At 37.0% G+C, this 22,540-nt stretch overlaps 1 protein-coding gene across 3 annotated transcripts in view; it reads right to left on the reverse strand.

Moving 5' to 3' along the window:
* Positions 1–12,018: 12,018 nt before the first annotated feature.
* Positions 12,019–22,540, reverse strand: part of NSRP1 (nuclear speckle splicing regulatory protein 1) — a 60,279-nt gene continuing 49,757 nt past the window's right edge. For all 3 annotated transcript variants that reach the window (XM_060647823.1, XM_060647825.3, XM_060647824.3), the window contains 4 exons: positions 17,600–17,728; positions 16,511–16,718; positions 15,443–15,551; positions 12,019–13,590 (listed from right to left, as the gene is read on the reverse strand). In XM_060647823.1, the coding sequence (XP_060503806.1) occupies positions 12,537–13,590; positions 15,443–15,551; positions 16,511–16,718; positions 17,600–17,728 (1,500 nt within the window). In that variant the 3' untranslated portion in view covers positions 12,019–12,536. The remainder of the gene's footprint in view (positions 13,591–15,442; positions 15,552–16,510; positions 16,719–17,599; positions 17,729–22,540) is intronic.

The raw sequence follows: 22,540 nt of genomic DNA on the forward strand, positions 1-22,540 counted from the left end.
GTTGAGCTTATAAAGTGCTTATTTGAGAAGGATGCTAGTAAATCCAAGTGTGGGAAAAAGAAACATTACAACAGAGAATATCCCTAAACTGTAGAAAGCTGTTCTGGTTCACATGAAATATTTTAGTTTTTGACTTTTTTTTTTCCAGTATCAGAGATAAGTAAATGATCTTTATTAAAATTTGTCATGATTAGTTCCATGGATGGAGTATTTCAAATCTCTTAACTTTTTCTTTTCTTACTTTCCCTTCATTGCTTACCTTTCTCTAAATTTTAATGACAACAATATTTTAAGGTTTAGGTAACCACAGTACAGGCAGAGCAAACCTGGTGATCTACCTAATTTCTCTGCTCTTTTTGGGCTCTGAAAATTTCTTTTTTTATTAAATTTTTAAAAATGTTTTATTTATTCTTGAGAGACAGATTATGAGCAGGGGAGAGGCAGAGAGAGAGGGAGACAGAATCCAAAGCAGCCTCCAGGCTCCGAGCCATCAGCACAGAGCCCCGATGCGGGCATCAAACTCACAAACCGTGAGATCATGACCTGAGCCAAAGTTGGACACTTAACCGATTGAGCCACCCAGGTGCCCCGGGTTCTGGAAGTTTCTAAATGAAGGTGAGGTTATTTCCTCTGCTAGAATGAAACAATACTCCTCTCAGTTGTTTTAGTGGGCATTTACCACAATGGAAAAGATAAACGTTTTAGGATGGAATCTTAAATATTGTCTCTCCTTTGGATTCATATAACTGGGATCTACTTAGTATTTCTAAATTAGGTGTTTCAAAACAACTCACCTTTTCAAGAGAAGACTTTAAAAAAAATAATTCACAATATATTTCAGTTGGAATTTCAGATGGTGTTTCTCTTACCTACACATCACAATATCCATGCCAAATTGCTCTAACACCAGTGCAAGTTCGTCTTTAGTGTTTTGTTTTGTTTTGTTTCAAGCCATCACAATAGGTTGTCTTCACTGGCCAACTCCAATTTGGAAACTCTGTATTTGTTTGAATACCTCATCAGAAAAAAGTTTTAATGTCTGCTAAATCTTATCATTTATGGGAAAGAATAGATTATAGCAGTCCTTCAATTCTAAAATTGAAGACTCCAATTATAGTAATTTATTTCTAAGAGTTAGTAACCAGTGACAGCCCAAACAACAAATATTTGGGGAGGAAAAGTTATCTCACCTTTATGCTAAAATACCTAAAATACTATAAGCAAATAACAGCATTTCTGGTTGTTTTTTTTTTTCTTTTGTAAAAAAATGTCATTTTGGGAGTGCCTATCTGGGTCAGTCAGTAGAGCATGAGACTCTTGATCTCAGGGTTGTGAGTTTGAGTCCCACGGTATGTGTAGAGATTACTTAAAAATAAAATCTTTTTTTAATGTTTTTTTTTTTTTTTTTTTTTTTTTTTTTTTTTTTTGAGAGAGAGAGAGAGACAGAGACTGCACATGGGGGAGGGGCAGAAAGGAGGACAGAGAATCCAAAGAGGGCCCTGTGCTGCTGACAGCAGAGAGCCCGATGCAGTGGCTCAAACTCACGAACCATGAGATCATGACCTGAGCCAAAGCTGGACATCTAACTGACTGAGCCACCCAGATACCCCAAGAATAAAATCTTAAAAAGAAAAAAAAGGTATTTGAAAAAGAAACATGATTCTTATTCAAACTCTAATCTACAGGTACACCTTATTTTAAGAAAAGTTGATATATGGAAAATGCATATTTTAAAAGATAAAATTAGGGACTTAAGAATTTAGTTATTTCTCCAATGTTATTTAAAATATGATTTGATTATTGCTTCTCGGCCTTTGGCTAAGATCAAGTGTAAATATGATTTAACTCATGAACAAAATTTCAGGATACTTTGTGTGTTGGACATATCAGCGAGGTGTTTCAAATTCTAGATTATGGTTGAGTTATATACAAATGGTATTTCTTCCCCCTCATCTTTATTTCACCTCCCACATTACCTACAGCAAAAATTAAGCATATTCTGGAATACCTGGGTGGCTCAGTCAGTTAAGTGTGTGATTCTTGATTTCAGCTCAGGTCATGATCTCATAGTTTGTGAGATCGAGCCCCACATTGGACTCCGCACGGACAGCACAGAGGTTGCTTGGGATCCTCTCTCTCTGCCCCTTCCCTGCTCACTCACTGCCTTTCTCTCTCTCAAAGATAAATAAATAAATATTACAATTAAGTAAATTTCTTCCTCACTTCTGTCAACAGTGGTAATAGGAAATTTCTCACTGTTCTTTTTTACATGAAACATAATTATTTTAAAACTTTAGTGGCAGAACTAATTTAAGTTTTATTTAAGTAATCTCTATACCCAATGTAGGGCTCAAACTCACAACCCCGAGATCAAGTCACATGCTCTTCCAATTGAGCCAGCCAGGAACCCCAGAACTAAACTACATTTTATTTGTATAAAAGTAGTCTCCTCTTAAAGATTCATAGCATGCCCCTGTATTCATTTATGCAGTTTAGTTGTAAATGGTCCAAGTTAAATGTGAGATGTCAGCAAATGCATTATGTTGTGAACTGTCAACTGTAATAACTTTTCACATTACGATATATAGATTTGTTTTGTCTCACAATAGAAACAAAACTTACAAACTTTTAAGGTTAAGATAAAAATCTTAATCTTAGGGTCCCTGCATGACTCAGTTAAGCATCTGACTTTGGTTCAGGTCATGGTCTCGAGGCTTGTGAGTTTGAGCCCCATGTTGGGCTCTCTGCTATCAGCACAGAGTCTGATTTTGGATCTTCTGTCTCCCTCTCTCTCTGCCCCTCCCCGTGCTTTTGCTCTGTCTCTCAAAAATACACATTAAAAAAAAAAAATCTTAATCTTGGGCATCTGGGTGGCTCAGCTGGTTGAGCATCTGACTTCAGCTCAGGTCTTGATCTTGTGGTTTGTGAGTTCGAGCCCACATTGGGCTCTGTGCTGACAGCTCAGAGCCTGGAGTCTGCTTCAGATTCTATGTCTCCCTCTCTCTCTCTGCCCCTCCCTTGCACACACACACACACACACACACACACACACAACACACACACTCTCTTTCTCTCTCCCAAAAATAAACATTAAAAAAAATTTTTTTTTAATCTCAGTCTTAACTGTACAAAACATTTATACAATTCCCAAACACTACTGCATGTCATTTGCAAATATTTAGTATCGAAACTACCTACAATTGGAAATACTAAATTTCGGTAAAGCTAAATTATGACAATTCTTTGTGTTTTGTGCAGAACTTTAGTTTATAATGTATTTTCACATCTATCATTTCACATGATCATCAGAGCTCTGGGTGGCAGCTGTTATTTCCCTAGTGTTGCAGATGAGGAGCCTGAGGCTCAAAGAAGTTAATTAATTTGCCCAAGTTCACAGCTGACAAGTTCCAGGACAGAATGTGCACCTAGGCTTTCTGATTCCAGGCCAAAGGTTATTCGCATGCTATCTTTAAAATCATCCATAGAAACCTACATACATAGATCTAAATTCAAAAATGAAAATCATGAGGGATGTATTTTCAATAAATAAGGACATCCTCCTACATAACCACATTACAACCATCAAAATCAGGGAAGTGACACTGATACATTAGTGCCATTTAGTCTCAGGCCTCATTTAATGACATCCTCTTAGCAAAAGGATCCAGTCCAGAATCACAGTTTTCATTTAGTTTCATGCCTCTTTTGTTTCCTTTAGGCTGGAAGTTTCCCAGTCTTCCCTTGACTTTCATAACCTCAATACTTCTGAAGATTATAAGTCAGATATTTGGCAGAATGTCCCTCAGTTTGATGTTTGATGATGATTGATTTCTCATGATTAGATTCAGGCTAAGTATTTTTGGCAAATATCACAGGAATGGTGCTCATGCTTCTCTATCTTCACCTGATGCTCCTCTATCGGGTGAAACACAATTTGATCTGTCCCATATTAGTGATGTTAACATCAGTTACCCAAATAAGGTGGTGTCTACCAGATTTTCCACTGTAAAGTTTATTTTCTTTTGTAATTAATATTTTGTAGGGAGTAAGTAACTCTGAGACTGTGCAAATATCCTCTTCCTCTTCTAACATTTATTCATTTATTTTTCATGGATTCTTATTTTGTTCAGTGGACTATAATCATTAATTTTGATGCTCAAATTATCCCACATTTAGCCAGTGAGAGTCCTGGCAAGCTGGCTCCTATCCTTATGACATGTGCCTATCATTTAGAACACTTCCTTACTTTCTGGAGTAAGATGTTCCAGGATCGTCTTGTACTTGCCCTGCCACAGCTTTTTCTCTAAGAAGCCCTGGTTCCTTTTAGTGAAGAATGTATTCAGAAACCAAGATTTAGGGGGTAGGCATGATCACTACTAATGGCTTGTCACTGATCCCAAGTCCTCTCATTGGACAGAATGAAAGTATGTATGTAAATGTGTGTATATCTGTGCACACACATTTGCATCCATAATTATTTCTTGATCTGTACTGTGAAAACTATGAGTTCACACCCAGTATTTCCAACTCTAACCCAACACTGCAAAGTTCTCTCTAGTTTTCTCTGTATTTATAAGCCTTTCTAGGACAATGAGAAACAATGGCTCCCATTTTCCTGAATATATTTACTTATTTGATCAGTACCCCTGAACATGAGCAATATTCTACTGCTGCTGCTCTCCTTATCCCATTCAAGTTCTGACACCTCATGATGGGATGTCCTCTGGACTAATGTCTTTCTCACCTTGCTCAGGCTGACAATGCTTATTGGGCAGTCACCACTGCCACCCACTCAGTGGATGCCTTCCCCACCATACCTGGACTCAACCTCTTGCAGGGGTCTCCTCTCTGCACAGTTACCCCTCACCCTCATTTGGTCTGACACAAAGTGTAGGCCACTCCTACATAGTTCTTTTCTTCGCTGTGTTGGAGTGACCCCCAGCTCTGGGCCATGAGAGCTTTTACCTTTCAGAGTACCACTTAATGGATTGACTAGTTAGGGAAGGGATAATCAAAAGGGGAGAGTATCAATTTGCATTAATAGTTAAAATTATAGCCTAAGAAAGCCATCATATTTTCTTAAGTGACAAAGTGAGGAAAGGGATTAGCAGTATAATGGGATGGTCAGGGCTTGGAAAAAGAAAGCATCTTCCACGGGAGACACTTCAGTGATAAAGTATATTTCTTTTTTTTTTTTTTTTTTTTTTTTTTAGTATATTTCTAAACTTTTTCCCAACCCACAACTTTTCCTGTTAATTATTCCTTATTTCTTCTTTTAGACTTTATCTTCTTAACACAATGAACAAGAATCTAGTACATCTGGCAAAAGGCCTCAATTTGCTAGATACATGAAAACATATCATATTTCATGTCATTCATCTGGCCTATTTTCCCTTCATCATAAGTATGATAGGTGTCATATATTTTGCCAAAAGCAAAAAACTTTCCTGCACTGGTGGAAAGAACCAGATAGGATTGAGGAGACAGGGCTCAAGTTCTTCTCAGCAACCACCAAACTAAGTAACCTTATATAAGTCACTCAACTTCACTGGCCCCAACTCCTCATGGGTTGTCATAACATAACTGATTATGAGTATTTACTGTGTGCTTACTAATATCAGGCACAGCATTATATGCACTGTTTCAAGTAATCTTTATATCAGTCTTAAGAAAGACACACTTTTATTATCCCCATTTTACAAATGAAGAGACTGAAGCTTAGAGAACTTAAACTTGTCGTCCAAGGTTATACAGCTAATAAATAGTAGACCCTAGACCTCCAAGTCTCAGCTCTTAAACATGATGCCTTAAAGACATTAAAAAAAAAAGTTTTCTTAAGTTTATTTATTTTGAGAGAGAGAGTGCACACATGCTCCAGAAGGGCAGAGGGAGAGAGGGAGAGGGAATACCAAGCAGTGCCCTAAGTAGGGCTCGAACTCACAAACCGTGAGATCATGACCTAAGCTGAAATCAAGAGTCAGATGCTCAAATGACTGAGCCACTCAGGTGCCCTGTGCCTTACAGACATTTTAAATTGCAGGGGTTATGTTAGATGTTAGGTCATTCCAGTTTTAAAATTCTGATTTTAAGAAATGCTTAAGGTATATGAAACAAAAACTTTGCATTATAGTAGGCACTAGGCATATAAAGTTGAGTTTAGATCTTTGTCCTCAGACAACTAACATCCTATCATCATACTATAATGCACAGCACGTGAAGGAAACAGAGGTGTTGTTGAAGTGATGAGGGGTATTAAGAGAGGCTTTCTGGAGGCAATGCCACCTCAGGTTAGTTTTAAAAAGAAGTTATGGGGGCGCCTGGGTGGCTCGGTCAGTTAAGTGTTCGACTTCGGCTCAGGTCATGATCTCACGGTCCGTGAGTTCGAGCCCCGCATCGGGCTCTGTGCTGACCGCTCAGAGCCTGGAGCCTGTTTCAGATTCTGTGTCTCCCTCTCTCTCTGCCCCTCCCCTGTTCATGGTCTGTCTCAAAAATAAATAAACGTTAAAAAAAAAAAATTTTTTTTAATAAAAAAAAAAAAAAAGTTGTTATGTAGTGGGGCTCCTGGGTGGCTCAGTCGGTTAAGCATCAGACTTCAGCTCAGGTCATGATCTCACAGTTCGTGGTTTCGAGCCCTGCATCAGGCTCTGTGGTCGGAGCCTGGAGCCTGCTTTGGATTCTGTATCTCCCTCTCTCTCTGCCCCTCCACTGCTTGTGCTCTGTCTCTCTCAAACATAAATAAATGTTAAAAAAAATTTTTTTAAATAAATAAAAATATGTAGAAATATAGGTAGAGTTCTAGGCAAAGCAACAAGTCTGTGAGAAGGCACAGTTATCATGAAACAGTACTATGGATTTGGTATGATTGGAGTAAGAGTAAACAGGAGGAGGGAGAAGGAAAATGAAAACATCTTGAGTTATTTATGTATTGTTAAAAATTGAGAGAGGCGCCTGGGTGGCTCAGTCGGTTGAGCGTCCGACTTTCGGCTCAGGTCATGATCTCACAGTTCGTGGGTTCGAGCCCCACATCAGGCTCTGTGCTGACCTCTTGCTCAGAGCCTGGAGCCTGCTTTAGATTCTGTGTCTCCCTCTCTCTCTGCCCCTCCCCTGCTCACGCTTTGTCTCACTCTGTTTCTCAAAAATAAATAAATGTAAAAACAAATTTCAAAAAAAAATTGAGAAAAAAAATTGAGTTTGAGGAACAGCTATTCATCAATTCACAAAATTTAAGTATACTGTTTTGGAACTTACATATTTAAAAGAACATATCTAGTAAAAAATTTAATGAATCTCTTATTCATACTAGCCCAAATAATACATTATCAAATACTGCGGCCCTGTGCATAAGCCATTCGATTAAGCAACATCTATATACTCTTCCTGTAAAAATGACTAAGATTAACCAGGATGGCCAATAGTTCCTCTGATTCATATATTAGAAATTTTTTACAAAAGTGTTTACTGTGAGATGTATTATGCATACAGAATATATAAAACATATTTACAATTGAAAGAATAGAGCAAACAGCCAAGTAACAACCATCCACATCAAGAAATGAAATATTGTCAATATCTAGAAGCCCCATGTGTACCCCTCCTGTATCACAAATCTTGACTTTAACCAGCATTTCCTTGTTTTTTCTTAGTTTTATTACCTACCCAAGTATCTCTATACAGTATAATTTTGCTTGGTTTTTTTTTTTAATTTTTTAAAGTTTATTTTTTTGACAGAAAGAGAGCAAGTGGGGGAGGGGCAGAGAGAAAGAGAGAGACAATCCTAAGCATACCCTGAGCTGTCAGTGCAGAACCTGATGCGGGTTCTGCAAGCTCACAAACTGTGAGATCGTGACCTGAGCTGAAACCAAGAGTTGGACACTAACTGACTGAGCCACCTTGGCACGCCTTGCTTGTTTGTTTTTTAATTTTTTTAAACGTTTATTTTTGAAAGAGAGAGAGAAAGAACACGTGCATGCAAGGTGGGGAGGGACAGAGAGACAGAGGGACACAGAGGATCCGAAGCAGGCTCCGCACTGTCAGCAGAGCCTGAAATGGTGCTCAAACTCACAAACTGTGAGATTATGACCTGAGCTGAAATCTAAGACTTAACCAACTGAGCCACCCAGGAGCCGCTATTTTGCTTTTTTTTTTTAAAAAAACTATGATAATTACTTTTTGTTACTTACAATACTCTGAAATTCATCATAATTGTATATATTCACACTATATTCATCCTATAGCTCTAGTGTTTTCACTGTATTGTGTATATATACATACCAGATTCACTTACTACTGATAGACATTTGAGGCTGTTTCCAGCTTGATGAAAAACACTATTATGAAAATTCCTGGTTCATCTGTGGAAGAACACAAGTTATAGATAAGGTGCAGCATCAATATTCCTAGGTAAAACTAAATTGTTGTACCAGTCATCTGCCACTGGTAGCATATATGACTTACCTTGGCTCCACATCCTCACCAACACTCGGTAGTGTGTCTAAACATTTTTGCCATTCCTGGTGGATGTTCAATGGTATTCATTATGGTTTTACTTTGAACAAAGTTTTCATTCACTGATGAGTCCTATTTGATGCCCAGATGGGAAACAATAAATCTTCATCTCCATATTATACTACATATAAAAATTCATTCCAGATGCATGGTAAATCTAATTGTGAAAAGTAAACAATAATGCTTCTAGAAGAGTGTTGTCCAGAACTTTCTGCAACAGAAGTGTTCTATAAATCTGCACTTTCCTATATGGTAGCTGCTAGATACATGCGGCTGTTGAGCACTTCAAATGTCTGGTGCAAGTGAGGAAGTGAACTTTAAATTTTAACTTTTGATTGTTTAACTTTATAACAATGCAAGACCTCTGTTCATTAAAAGATACCATTATGAGTGAGAGGGAAAAGGCAAGCCATTGAGGAAGAGAGGTTGCTTACAAAGACAAAAGACAACTCCTACCCAGAATATATAAAGAATCATTTAGGTCATGAAAACAAGGCAGATAATATCTCCCACCCCCCATCCCCAGCCCCTCTAAGATAGGCAAAAGAAACATATTCTTCAAAAGGGAAATATTCTAATGCTAGTAACTATATGACAGCCTGTAGGGAACCATGAAACCATGAGAGATCATCATACCCAACAGAATGACTAAACTCAAAAGACGAAAGAGAAACAATTACCAAGCTTAAGCAAGAAGATGGAGCAACTGGAACCCTCACAAATTGCTAGAGTAGTTTTGGATAACTGATTGACAGTATCTATTAAAGCTGAACACATGTATAACCTATGGATCAGCAATTCCATCCCTAGGAATATCCCCCCCTCCCCCGCCAAAACATATATGCACACACTGGAAGACAAGTACCAGAATGCTCATGGAAGTATTATTTGTAATAATCCCATTCAGGAAATAATGTCTATTCATTCAATAGAATGAATAAATACTATAAAATCTAGAAAACAAAAAACCCAATTTGTGGAGTTGAAAGTCAAAGGGGGAAGGGGTAGTAAGGAGGTCAGGAAGGGGTGTGAAGAGAACTTCTTGTGGGTCAGGTAATGTTTTCACACTGGATGTGTTCACTCTGGGTAAATCCACTAAACTACATACTCAAGATATATGCACTATTTAAAAATGCTTATTATGCTATAATTTTTTAAAGTTTATTAAAAATGTTCCAGTAACTTCTGGCATAGACATCATAGGTAGAACCTTCTATCAAATAGGGCTTTTCTGGCTATAGTGGCAGAAATCCAATTGAAACTGTCTTAAGTAAAAGACAGGAAAAGTAATGGTTTAAATATCTAAAAAATATATGGAGAGCCAGAGAGACAAAAGCAATCATCAGGTGTTTGTCCCTCTCTCCCCTCATTTCTGCTCTTTGTGTGAGCTTTATTCTGTCAGGAACTGAGGCAGTCATTTTCCCATGCAACTCTGGACTTACCTCATCTTCGAAGTCAGCAATGGTAGCGGAAAACTTTTATCTCTTTAAGTCTGACAGTGTCAGAATTGACCTAGGTTAAGTCGCAAACCTTTCCTGGAGCCTATTCAACCCCATTTGAACCAATGGACTAAGTAGTGAAGGGGTACTTTTCCTGAAAGAAAACCAAGGCACTGGTCCTAGAAAAGGGTAAAATGAATGCAAGAGAGGCAAAAGCATCTATATATTTGGAGGAGATAGAAAAGAAAAAAAAAAACACCTTAATTTGTAGTTTGTTCCTGAGTTATGTCGAAACTTTGTTAATTGTTTTTCCTATCCAAAGCATCCAAGCTGCTTTGTGAAAATTTCTGAACTACTGGGGGAGGGAAATCAAATTTCTTATCAAATCTGACTCCAGTCTCTCCCTCCTTGACTGTATCTTGCATACTATGGTCAAATAAATCTTTCCACTATATGGCACTAGTAACTCCAGCAAAGAAACCACATTCCCAACTGAAGGGGAAGATCTACCACTCATGGTCTTCCATCATCTCACCTGAACTTTTTCAGTTACATTACACGACTCCCTCTGTGTACATGTAGCCAGTACTCTTAAGTGTTTGTCACTGTCACTGATCTATGTTAAAGTATTAGGATGCAACTGACATTTAATGTGTCCATCAAGAGACAATGGCATTAGATTTCTTACTTTCCCTTTCTGGCTTTAAAGGTATAATAAAAATTACTTATGAATACTAAATTTGATCCTAAATATATAATGTCTTTTCTGAAAGTCAATATTATTATTTTTATTTAATTCGAGAGGGAGATAGAGAGCAAGCTGGGGAGAGGCAGAGAGAGAGGGAGACAGAATCTCAAGCAGGCTCCATGCTGCCAGCACAGAGCCTGATGCGGGCCTCAAACTCACGAACTGTGAGATCATGACCCAAGCCGAAGTTGAGTCAGACGCTTTTTTTAAAAATTTTTTTAAATGTTTATTTATTTTTGAGAGAGAGACAGAGAGACAGACAGACAGATCATGATCAGGGGAGGGGCAGAGAGAGAGGGAGATACAGAATCTGAAGCAGGCTCCAGGCTCTGAGCTGTCTGCACATGGCCTGACGCAAGGCTTGAACACACGAACTGTGATCATGACCTGAGCCGAAGTTAGATGCTTAACCAAATGAGCCACCCAGGCACCCCAGAGTTCCAGACGCTTAACTGGCTGAGCCACCCAGGCGCCCCTAAAAGTCAATATTATTAAACTAAGTTTATCCTTCTGAAAATAAGACAATGTAACTTCATGATGAAGATATAAACTACTTTCTGTTAGAACTACTTTCTCCATGTCATTCATTTTTTACCCATGAATGAATTATTTAATTTCAAATGCTGTTTCTTTATTGGAATATATAAAAGAAGTCAGGGTCATACATAGGCTACCTGGATCTTTAACCTCATTTAGGCTAAATGTCTCCATCTTTTCACCTCAGCTAAAACTGACTGAAATAACCAATTTACTACCTTGCTAAGGTTTCAGAATTGAAGTGATTTTTAAATAAGAAAACAAAGAGGTGGGGCACTTGGGTGGCTAAGTCAGTGAAGTGTACAACTTTGGCTCAGGTCATGGGTTTGTGGGTTTGAGTCCCATGTCTGGCTCTGTGCTGACCACTCAGAGCCTGGAGGCTGCTTCAGATTCTGTGTCTCCCTCTCTCTCTGCTCCTCCCCAGCTCGCACTCTGTCTCTGTCTCTCTCCAAAAAAATAAATAAATAAACATTAAAAAAAAAAAATTAAAAAAAAAAAGGAATCGTGGCATGACATTACTTTTAAAATATGAGACTGAGGGGCGCCTGGGTGGCGCAGTCGGTTAAGCGTCCGACTTCAGCCAGGTCGCGATCTCACGGTCCATGAGTTCGAGCCCCGCGTCAGGCTCTGGGCTGATGGCTCGGAGCCTGGAGCCTGTTTCTGATTCTGTGTCTCCCTCTCTCTCTGCCCCTCCCCCGTTCATGCTATGTCTCTCTCTGTCCCAAAAATAAATAAAAAACGTTGAAAAAAAAAAAATTTAAAAAAAAAAAAATAAAATATGAGACTGAATTAAATGTACAAACGTATCACTATTTTTATTTGCATTTAAGCCAAATATTCTGTGAGCTAGAAAGTCAGACAATGTATGATCTATATTTTATATATTAACATAAATATCAAAACAAAGTATAGCAATATTCTGTTACTCAAATCCACAAATCCACATATTTTTTATCTAGAATACACTATTTATAAAACTAACAGCTCCTGCAACAAAGCCAACATTATTAGGAGAGTTGTTTGAGGAGTTATTTTTTAATGGTTAGAGTGCAGACAATTTTCCTCATTAAGAACCTGTACAGGGATTTACCACCAACCAAGAATGTGGTAATGATAATAAAATACATATCAATTTAAACATTCAAGACAAAAGGACTTATTTTTACTTAAGCCAATAATGAATTTTGAAAATATATTAAAAAATACCCTCCCAACCACTGTTAACACACTCGTTTATGCTTTCACACAGCATATTTCAGGAGTTTTCATTTTCTGTGCCTCCACAGGTCTTTCTACTGGGGCAGTTATCAATCATCTTCTTTCTCAATATATGTCTTTGCATTAACCCGTGCCATCTGCCTGGCCAGGTACCTATCTCTAGCCGACATTACAGTTTCTTCATTATTTCGCTTTGCAAACTTGTTCCCCACCTCATGTGGCCCCTCTTGTTCTTTGCCCATCTCTTGGTATTCCTCTGTGAGTCTATGTTTTGCTCCTACTGATGTTTCAGAACTAGAGGGTTTCTCTGGGTTTCTTTCTTTGTCCATGTTTCTCATTTTATTGGATTTTTCCTGGTCAAGAAACCTATCCTTTCCCCTAGAATTTGGGCTGCTTTCTTTTTTCTCTCGGTTTCTTTCTGAAGACTGAATACTTATTTCTCGTTGTTCTCTATGTCTGTACTTATCACTGTTTTCATATCTTTCTTTCCTTGCTTTCACATGCTCTTCTTTGCTTTTCTCTTCCTTCTCTCCTCCTTTCTCACTGTATCGATCATGATTATTTCGTTGTCTCTCTCTTTCTTGTTCTCTTGGGGAATATTTCTCCCTGTCTTTCTCCCTTTTCCAATCTCTGTCATTTCTTTCTCTTTGGTCTCTTCCCCTCAGTTTATCTTCTTGTTCATGCCTCTTCCAGTGGGAATCTCTATGGCTGGCTTCTCGGTGCCTATGGGAATCCTTCTTTTCTTTTCGGTAATCACGGTCATTGTAATAGTTCTCATGATCCCGGGATTGTCTCTCTTGGTGCTGATCTTCCCTTTTCTCATGAACTCTTGACTTGGACCTTTTTGTGTGGCATTTGGTACCATGCTCTCTTTCTTCACTAGAAGACCGTGAGTGGATTTGATTCCTCTGATGTTTAGAGTCACTCTTGGAGGTCTCTGTGACCCTCTCCCTTCTTGCGTTTGCTTTTTTATTTTCTTCCATTTCATCATCCTCACTGCTATTAGCATCAAAGTCGCTATCTGCATCTGGGTTTTCCTCTACTTGCACAACAGTTTGGAGAATGCATTTCTCATGTGGTATTCTGTTCTCTGAACTTACTTCATCAGAATAACCCCTTGATTTCTCTTCCTTTATTCCAGACCTTAAAAAAAGTAACATTTAAAAAATGCCACATTATCAATTGTAGTAAGCACATGAAATGTTCATATAATTTTTCTCAATACTTAAATTTAACTACTAAATGTGAAAAAGTGCTATTTACCTTATGAATATTGTAAACTAGTATTTTCTAACCATTCAGGATATTTTCAGAAAAAGGTAGAAGTGAAATAGAGAAAATTAGATTGCTGTATTGGACCGTTAGAACCTTCAGACAGGAGTCTGTACAAGGTTTTGGTTTTTGTTAAGCATGCCAATAATTGGCAAAAGTAAGATATATTCTGTATCTAAGTACTATTTTCATAATATGAAGTTCAAGTTACAGCTCTTTGTTGGATTTTTCTCTTTTTAAAAAATTTAATAATAGTCCTGGGAATAGATGAAGATAATTTTTTTTTATAGCAAAATGCTGGCAAAATCTAATTCTTAAGTATCACTAAATAATTTGTCTTATGATTAAAAAGGCATGAGCACCCCTCCCTTGGCACCTATCACAACAAAATGGGAATATATGAATCTGCTCGATTACAATCAATAACACTAAAAATTGTTCATATCACCTACATTTTCCCAGCTGATAAATGTGGTTAATTTGTCTACATTACTCACACATTCATTCTTACTAATCACTTAATAATTATACTAATAAAACAACAGTGGTTCTTTGGGAATTGGCAGCAGAACTATCTTCTAAAGGATTAACAGTTAGGAATTCTATTATTAGACTGAGAAAAGTACAATATTAAATGACATTATGGAGTTTCATGGCTGGCCTCACAACTGTTCCAGATGAAACTCTAACAGAAATTCTAATTCTCCATTCAAAATCTCTCTTCAAATATACTTTCTTAGACTCATAATTTTCATCAATTTTGTAATCAAACCTAGCAGTTGGCAGCAAAGGAGGTAGGGGTGGAAGTATAAATCTAATTCCTTCTCTTCCCTTTACTTCCATTCTCCTGCCTCTCTCCTTTTCCCAGCAACACAGACACAGATCCTCTAATCTGAATGTCTCTGTTCAAAAAACCATTTACTCAGATACAAGCTTAGGACAAATTCTCCCTTTTACCTTCAGCTATATACTTAGGAGAGTCGTTTAACCATTCCTACAATACTTTATAATTTTATTTTAAAAACCCTCCAATACTTTCTTTTTATACCGGTGCTAATGGAAATATGTACAGAAATAGTAATGTCCATATTTGTGCCATCTGTGGTAGCCACTAGCCATATGTGGCAACTGTATTTGAAATGTGGCTATTATAACCAAAATTTTATTTTTTATTTATAATACATATATTTTTAATGTTTTATTTCTTTTTTTTAAGAGTGAGAGTGCAAGCGGGGAAGGGCCAAAGAGGACAGAGGATCTGAAGCAGGCTCCACGCTGAAAGCTGATAGCAGTGAGACACATGTAAGGCTCAAACTCATGAACGCGAGCCAAGGTCAGACACTAACTGACTGAGCCACCAAAGCGCCCCTAGATTTTATTTAAATAGCCATATGTGACTACTAGCTACATATTAGAGAGTGCATTTCTAGCCCTAAATATGTGAATCTTACATTTTCTGGAGGCCATGTCCTATTTATGAAAATAAACTACTTCTTATGAACATACATGTAGGAATCCTGAAGAATAGAAATAATCTTGAACTAAATCTGTAAGTTTTTAATTAAGAAAGTGTAAATCCTTTGCAATTCAATCAGGTCAGGTTTGGCTGACAACACAACATGCAATGCTGTAATCTTCTATCTTTCAGAGGGTTAAAATAATCCTACAACCACAGATCATGAACAGAATTTTTCTTCTAAATATTCCATATGCCATGTCTCACCTGGCTTCACGAAAGCTGCATGTAGGTACTTCCTCTTCACCAACTGCTTGATTTAATAGGTGTCTATAAAATCCACTGAGATCTTTCTGCTTGGTTACATCCAAATGGGCTGAGAGGGAAAGCAAACATGAGAGGAATATATTCAACAAGGCACAACACAGTTCTGTTTTACAGGTGTAGAGTATGTAACATACAGTATATAAACTGTAGATCCAGAGTTGGCAAACTATAGCCTGTAGACCAAATGTGGCCTACTGTTTTCGTAAATATATTTTTATTGGAATGTAGCCTTGTTCATTTGTTTATTGTTTAAGGCTGCTTTTGCATTAAAAGGCAGAACTGAGGAGCTCCAACAGAGATCATATGGTACACAAAACCTAAAATATTTACTTATCTGGTCCTTCACAGAAAATCTGCCAACTGATACTCTAGATGAACACTTAATACATCCTTAGAACATTAGACTTGATTTTCTTCTATTTAAAGTTGATGAGCATTTGTCAATTAAGCTATTTATATGTATACATTTTACTTAGACCTTGAGAAATGACCATGAGTAGAAAGTACTGAAGTAAAGCACTAAGACATTCTTTGGCTCCTGCACATCTTTTTCTTTTTTGAATTAATGTTATGCTTTTTCTAAATGCCCACACAGTTAATGTTCCTTGAGTGGTATTACTCTAGTTTTCTAAAGCCAGAAAATATAACTAGGATTTAAATCTCAGTTTATATTGCTTCTGACCAAGATTATGGTGTTATGATTTGTAATAAAAGTTCTTACATTTAGAATTTTTCTATGGCAATGACTCGTAATGGTCATAGTTTTAAACAACAAAATGAGATATATGAAAAGTCCAGTAGAAATAAGTTACTGAGAGTAAAACTGTGTTTTTACTCATAATCTCTTCAACGTTTTATAATACTACAAAACATCATATCTTATACCTTAAATCTATATACGTAAATTAGGACCACCACATTATAACCTAGAAGTTCACGGACAGAGCAAATGGCTAAACCAATTTGCTGCTTCGGTTTCCTTCTACCCTTTTCCCTCTTCTATTTCACCTTCAAGTGCAGCAGCCCTTTTTTCTCTTTCTTCCTCTTCAGCTCTCTCTTGCAGTTTTTTCTTATAAGCAGATGTCACAAATGCCTCCTTATCATCAAACTCTCCCTTCTCCATCTCTCGTTCTCTCTGTATTTTCTTTTCCATTCTCTTTTCCTGTTCCTTTTTTCTGATCTCAACTGCTTTTAGTAAGTTGTGAATATACTTGGGCTAGGAGGAAAAATAAGATTATTTAGGGAAGAATCAAAAATAAAAATTAAGAATATTGTTTTTATCATGAATTTATTAAGATAAAAATGGCTAGTCCAAATAGGCGGGACTGTCATCCTCTCAAAATTCAATATAAATTTACTAGCAAGAGTGAAACTAAAATTCTTTACAATAAAAATTTAAGTGTAAAACAAATTATTCAAACTGCTATTTTACTTTTTTTTTTATTTCAAATTAATTTTTCCACTGTGTTTTCACCCTTTTCACAGGTATTGTCTCAATACTTCAAGTAAGTGATTCAGAAGGTTCCTACTACTTTTTCCATTAGGTGAAATATGCTTATTTAAAAGAATAGCTTTAATTTTATACTACCACCCTACCTGCACATACTATAAGATGCAAAGATGTCTGTTTGTGCTTATGAAAGACAAAAAGTGATACAAAATGTGAATGTATTTCAAGCTCCCACTCTCAAGTATTTTTTTCAAACTAAAAATATGATCACATGTGCAGATGATTCTGTTACCAGCTAGAATGCAATAAAAAAATGAGTGAATGATAAAACACAAAAATATGAACAGGAACAGGAGTTACTAGTACAGAGACTTTCTAAGAAAAAAATTTCCAAAATGTGTGAAGGTTTTAAAGCAAAAAACACAACTTGTTGTTTTTATTGTTAGAGAATTTATTCACTCCTGTTAGGATACTTTTAGTAGGGTTTCCTGGGTTCTAAATCAAACCTATATTATCTGCAACTAGGGGCTCTTCTTCACATTTCAAATACCTAAAAGCTTTTTCTCAGATCATCCTCATGCTAAAATAAGATTAAGATATAAAATACAAGTCAAGGTCAAAGAAATTTATACTTTTCAGCTACAAACCTTTCGGTCTTTTCCCAAAAGCAATTTGGGATTATTTTCCTCCCTTTTTTTCTGCATTTCATCATAAATACTGTCATATTCATATACAGTGGAATCTTCTGCAAGGGCCTTCTGGATTTCTAGTTTGGTCTAAAACAAACAAACAAATTTAAAAAATGAGCCAGTTAATACATACCAAAGAAAGTCTTAAGTAATTTTTCTCAGAGAGGATCATGAATCATATATAGATCATAAAAATTCTATCAATCACATTTTAGACTGAAAATATAAACATCAGTCTGAAGCCAGGCTGCTTGGGTTTGAATCCCAGGCTCTATACTTAGCTACTCTGGGAAAGTATGTGTAATCTTTTTGTGCCTCAGTTTTCATCAAAAAAATTGAGGATAATAATTGTATCTACCTTCCAAGTTGTTGTATTATCTATTTTATATAATTCATTCATATAGGACTTTTAAAAACAAACAACAAACAAACCTCAAACCAAGAGGTTTTGGCTTGACAACAGATACCTATCAAATATTGCATTTAATGATAACATTTAATAGCTTTTTCAATGAAATAGGGAGTAAAATAATGTTGCTATCATCAGTTCTGTGCACCTGAGGTTCAGATAAAAGAGCAGAAAGAAAAAGAAAAAAATGTTGTCGAGCTATTAAAAATATGCCATTTCTGGTGGCTCAGGTCACGATCTCACAGTTTGAGTTTAAGCCCCATGTCAGGCTCTGTAATGACAGTGCAGAGCCTAGTTGGGATTCTCTCTCTCTCTCAGTCCTTCCCCTGCTTGAGTACGTGCTCTCTCTCAAAATAAATAAACATTTAAAAATAAATAAATAAATAAAATATCCCATTTCTAAGAGCATTTTACCTTAGATTTAGTAAATATAATTAAGTTAGTATTCTTTACAATAAAAGTTTTGTATTAAAGCAGAACACAAGAGCTCTTTCTCACAAAGAGACATTAAAAAAATTAAAAAAAAAAAAAGAAAAAAGTGGTTCTGGACAGCTAGGGTTAAAAATGAAAGTAGATTTGAGATTTATGCTTTAAGTAAGAAAAGATAACACAAAAATGTCAAAAGAACACAAGGGGTACCGGACTCAGTTGGTTAAGCATCTGTCTTTTGATGTTGGCTCAGGTCATGATCTCACGGTTCATGGGATAGAGCCCTGCAATAGGCTCTGTGCCAACAGTGCTGAGCCTGCTTGGGATTCTCTTTCTCCCTCTCTCTCTGCCCCTACACTGCTTACACACTCTCTCTTTCAAAATAAATAAATGAACGTGAAAAAAAATTTTTTTTAATATTTTAATTTATTTTTGAAGGAGAGAGAGAGAGACAGACCATGAGCAGGGGAGGAGCAGAGAGAGAAGGAGACACAGAATCTGAAGCAGGCTCCAGGCTCTGAGCTGTCAGCACAGAGCCCGATGCGGGGCTCGAACCCATGAACCGTGAGATCATGACCTAAGCCAAAGTTGGATGCTTAATCGACTGAGCCACCCAGGTGCCCCCCTCAAAATTTTAAAGAACACCAGAACACTAGACGCCTACATTATGTTGGAGAAGTCATCACATTCTCTGGAACTAATTCTCTCATTGATATGGTGAAGAAGTTGAACTCTAAAATTCTAACTCAAAGCACCTCAGCATTTATGTTTAAAAAACAATCAGTCTTTTATGTGTGCATTAAACCATCTTGAGGATGCTGAGTTACATTTCCACTATGAAACTAAGATATTACCTTAATATTACTAAATACATAATTCTGTGCCCATTCCCCAGGGTGGCAGTAAACATAGTGGCTAAAAGCATGGGCTCTGCAATTTCAATGCCTGGGTTTGAACTAACTATGAGACCTCATAAAAGTCACATATATCTTTTTGCCTTCATGTCCATCAACTACAAAATGGAGATTATAAGAGCATTTATCTCATAGGATTATTTTAAGAATTAAAGAGAATTCTCAAGAAGTGGTTGCCATAATGTCTGGCACATTAAAAAGTGCTTAACAAATTTATCGTTATGCAGAATTCCAGTTGGACAAGGAACAAACAGATGACAAACGTTAAAGGAAATGTGAAGGAGAAGAGACTTCTACTACTCCTACTACTAGAGACTTCTCTTCTACTAGGCTTGCCTCATCCCTGAACACAGCTAGATAAATATCAAATCATTTTGAACACCCAAGAGATGAATCTGAGGACTAAGAAAAAATGCACTAGACATGAAAAAATTGCCACAATGTTGAAGTTAGGAGCTGCGGAGAGTTGATTTGGGGGACAGAAGAGCTGTGGGTGCTGTGATGGGGAGGGAGTCCTGAATGCAGAGAGAGATCAAAACATATCTACGATCCAGCTTCTTTTTTTCTTTTTTTTGTCCTTGACAATATGATAACACAGAGGAATTCACCCCAAAAGAAGGAACAGGAAGAAATAACAGCCAGGGATTCAATCAATACAGATACAAGTAAGATGTCTGAACTAGAATTTAAAACAATAATTATAAGGATACTAGCTGGGCTTGAAAAAGCATAGAAGACACTAGAGAATCCCTTACTGCAGAGACAAAAGAACTAAAAACTGGTGAGGCTGAAATTAAAAATGCTATAACCAAGATGCAAACCTGAATGGATGCCATGACAATGAGGATGGATGAAGCAGAGGAACGAATCAGTGACATAAAAGATAAAATTATGGAATATAATGAAGCTGAAGAGGGAAAGAAAGGTATTGGATCACAAATGTTGACTTAGGGAACTCAAGGACTCCTTAAAGCTTAATAAGATTCCTATCATAGGAGTCCCAGAAGATAAAGAAAGAGAAAAAGGGGCAGGTTTATTTGAGCAAATTAGAGCTGAAAATTTCCCTAACCTGGCAAAGGAAACAGACATAGAAATTCAAAAAGCAAAAAGAACTCCCATTAAATTCAACAAAAGCCAACCATCACTAAGGCATATCATAGTCAAATTCACAAAATACACAGACAAGTGAAGAATCCTAAAAGCAACAAGGGCAAAAAAGTTCTTAACCTATGAGGGAAGACAGATAAGTTTCATAGCAGATCTGTCCACAGAAGCTCGGTAGGCCAGAAGGCAGTGGCATGATATATTTAATGTGCTGAATGGGAAAAATATGTAGCCAAGAATACTTTATCCAAGGAGGGTGCCATTCAGAATAGAATGAGACATAAACAGGTTCCCAGACAAACAAAAACTCATGGAGTCCATGACCACAAAAACAGCCCTGCAAGAAAATATTAAAGGTTGGGACTCCTTGAGGGGGGAAAAAGCAATAAAGACTAGAAAAGAACACAGAACATCACATACTGGGTCATGAATCAGGCCTAAACAAGCACAAAAAGATTGAGATCATACCATGTATATTTTCAGACCACAACACTATGAAACTTGAAGTCAACCACAAGAAAAATCTGGAAAAACCACAAATACACGGAGGTTAAAGAACATTCTACTAATGAATGAATGCGGGCGGGGGGGAGGAGGAGCAGATGGTGGGGGGTCTGGATGGCTCAGTCTGTTGAGTGTCTGACTTCAGCTCAGGTCATGATCTCATAGCTCATGAGTTCGAGCCCCATATCAGGCTCTGTGCAGATAGCTCAGAGCCTGGAGCCTGCTTCGGATTCTGTGTCTCCCTCCCTCTCTGCCCCTCCCCCACTCATGCTCTGTCTCTCTCTCTCTCTCTCAAAAATAAACAAACATTTAAAAAATTAAAAAAAAAAAGAATGAATGGGTTAACCAGGAAATTAAAGAAGAAATTAAAAAGTACATGCAAGCAAATGAAAATGAAAACATGATAGTCCAAAACCTTTGGAATACAACAAAGGCAATCCTAAGAGGGAAGTATATTGCAACACAGGCCTATCTCAAGAAGCAAGAAAAGTCTTAAATACATAACCTAACTTCACACCTAAAGGAACTAGAAAAGGAACAGCAAATAAAGCCTAAAGCCAGCAGAAGAAGGGAAATAATAAAGATTAGAGCAGAAATAAATGAAACAAAAATAAAACAGGAGAACAGATCAACAAAGCTAAGAACTGGTTCTTTGGAGAATAAAATTGATAAACCTCTAGCCAGACTTAATAAAAAGAAAAGAGAAAGGAACCATATAGATAAAATCACAAATGAAAGAGGGAGAGATCACAACCAACTCCACAGAAATACCATAGATTTTAAGAATATACCATGAAAAATATGTCAACAAACTGGGCAATCTGGAGAACTGGAGAAGCTCCTAGAAACATATAAACTACCAGAATTGAAACAAGAAATAGAAAATTTGAATAGACCCATAACTAGCAAAGAAGTGGAATCAGTAATCAGAAATCTCCCAACTAAAGTCCAGGGCCAGATGGCTTCCCAGGGGAATTCTAGCAAACATTTAAAGAGTTAATACCTATTCTTCTCAAACTGTTCCAAAAATGTAACAATGAAAAGAAACTTCCAAACTCATTCTACAAGGCCAGCATTACCTTGACTCCAAAATCAGACAAAGACCCCACTAAAAAGACGAATTACAGGCCAATATTTCTGATGAACATGGATGTAAAAGTTCTTAATAAGATACTAGCAAATCGAATCCATCAGTATTTGCAAATCAATGTGATACATTAATAAAAGGATAGGAACTATATGATCCTGTCAATAGATGCAGAAAAAGCACTCATTCTTGATAAAAACCCTCAAGAAAGTAGGCATAGATGGAACATATGCAAACATCATAAAAGCCATATACAAAAGACCCACAGTTACCCCATCTTCAATGGGGAAAAACTGAGAGCTTTTCCCCTATGATCAGAACAAGACAGGGATGTCCACTCTCACCATTACTATTTAAGAGTACTGGAAGTCTTAGCCTTGGCAACCAGACAACAAAAAGAAATAAAAGGCATCCAAACAGGCAAGGAAGAAGTCAAAGTTTCACTATTCGCA

The sequence above is a fragment of the Panthera onca genome, chromosome E1, assembly GCF_046562875.1.
Source record: "Panthera onca isolate mPanOnc1 chromosome E1, mPanOnc1 haplotype 2, whole genome shotgun sequence".
Classification (NCBI taxonomy): domain Eukaryota; kingdom Metazoa; phylum Chordata; class Mammalia; order Carnivora; family Felidae; genus Panthera; species Panthera onca.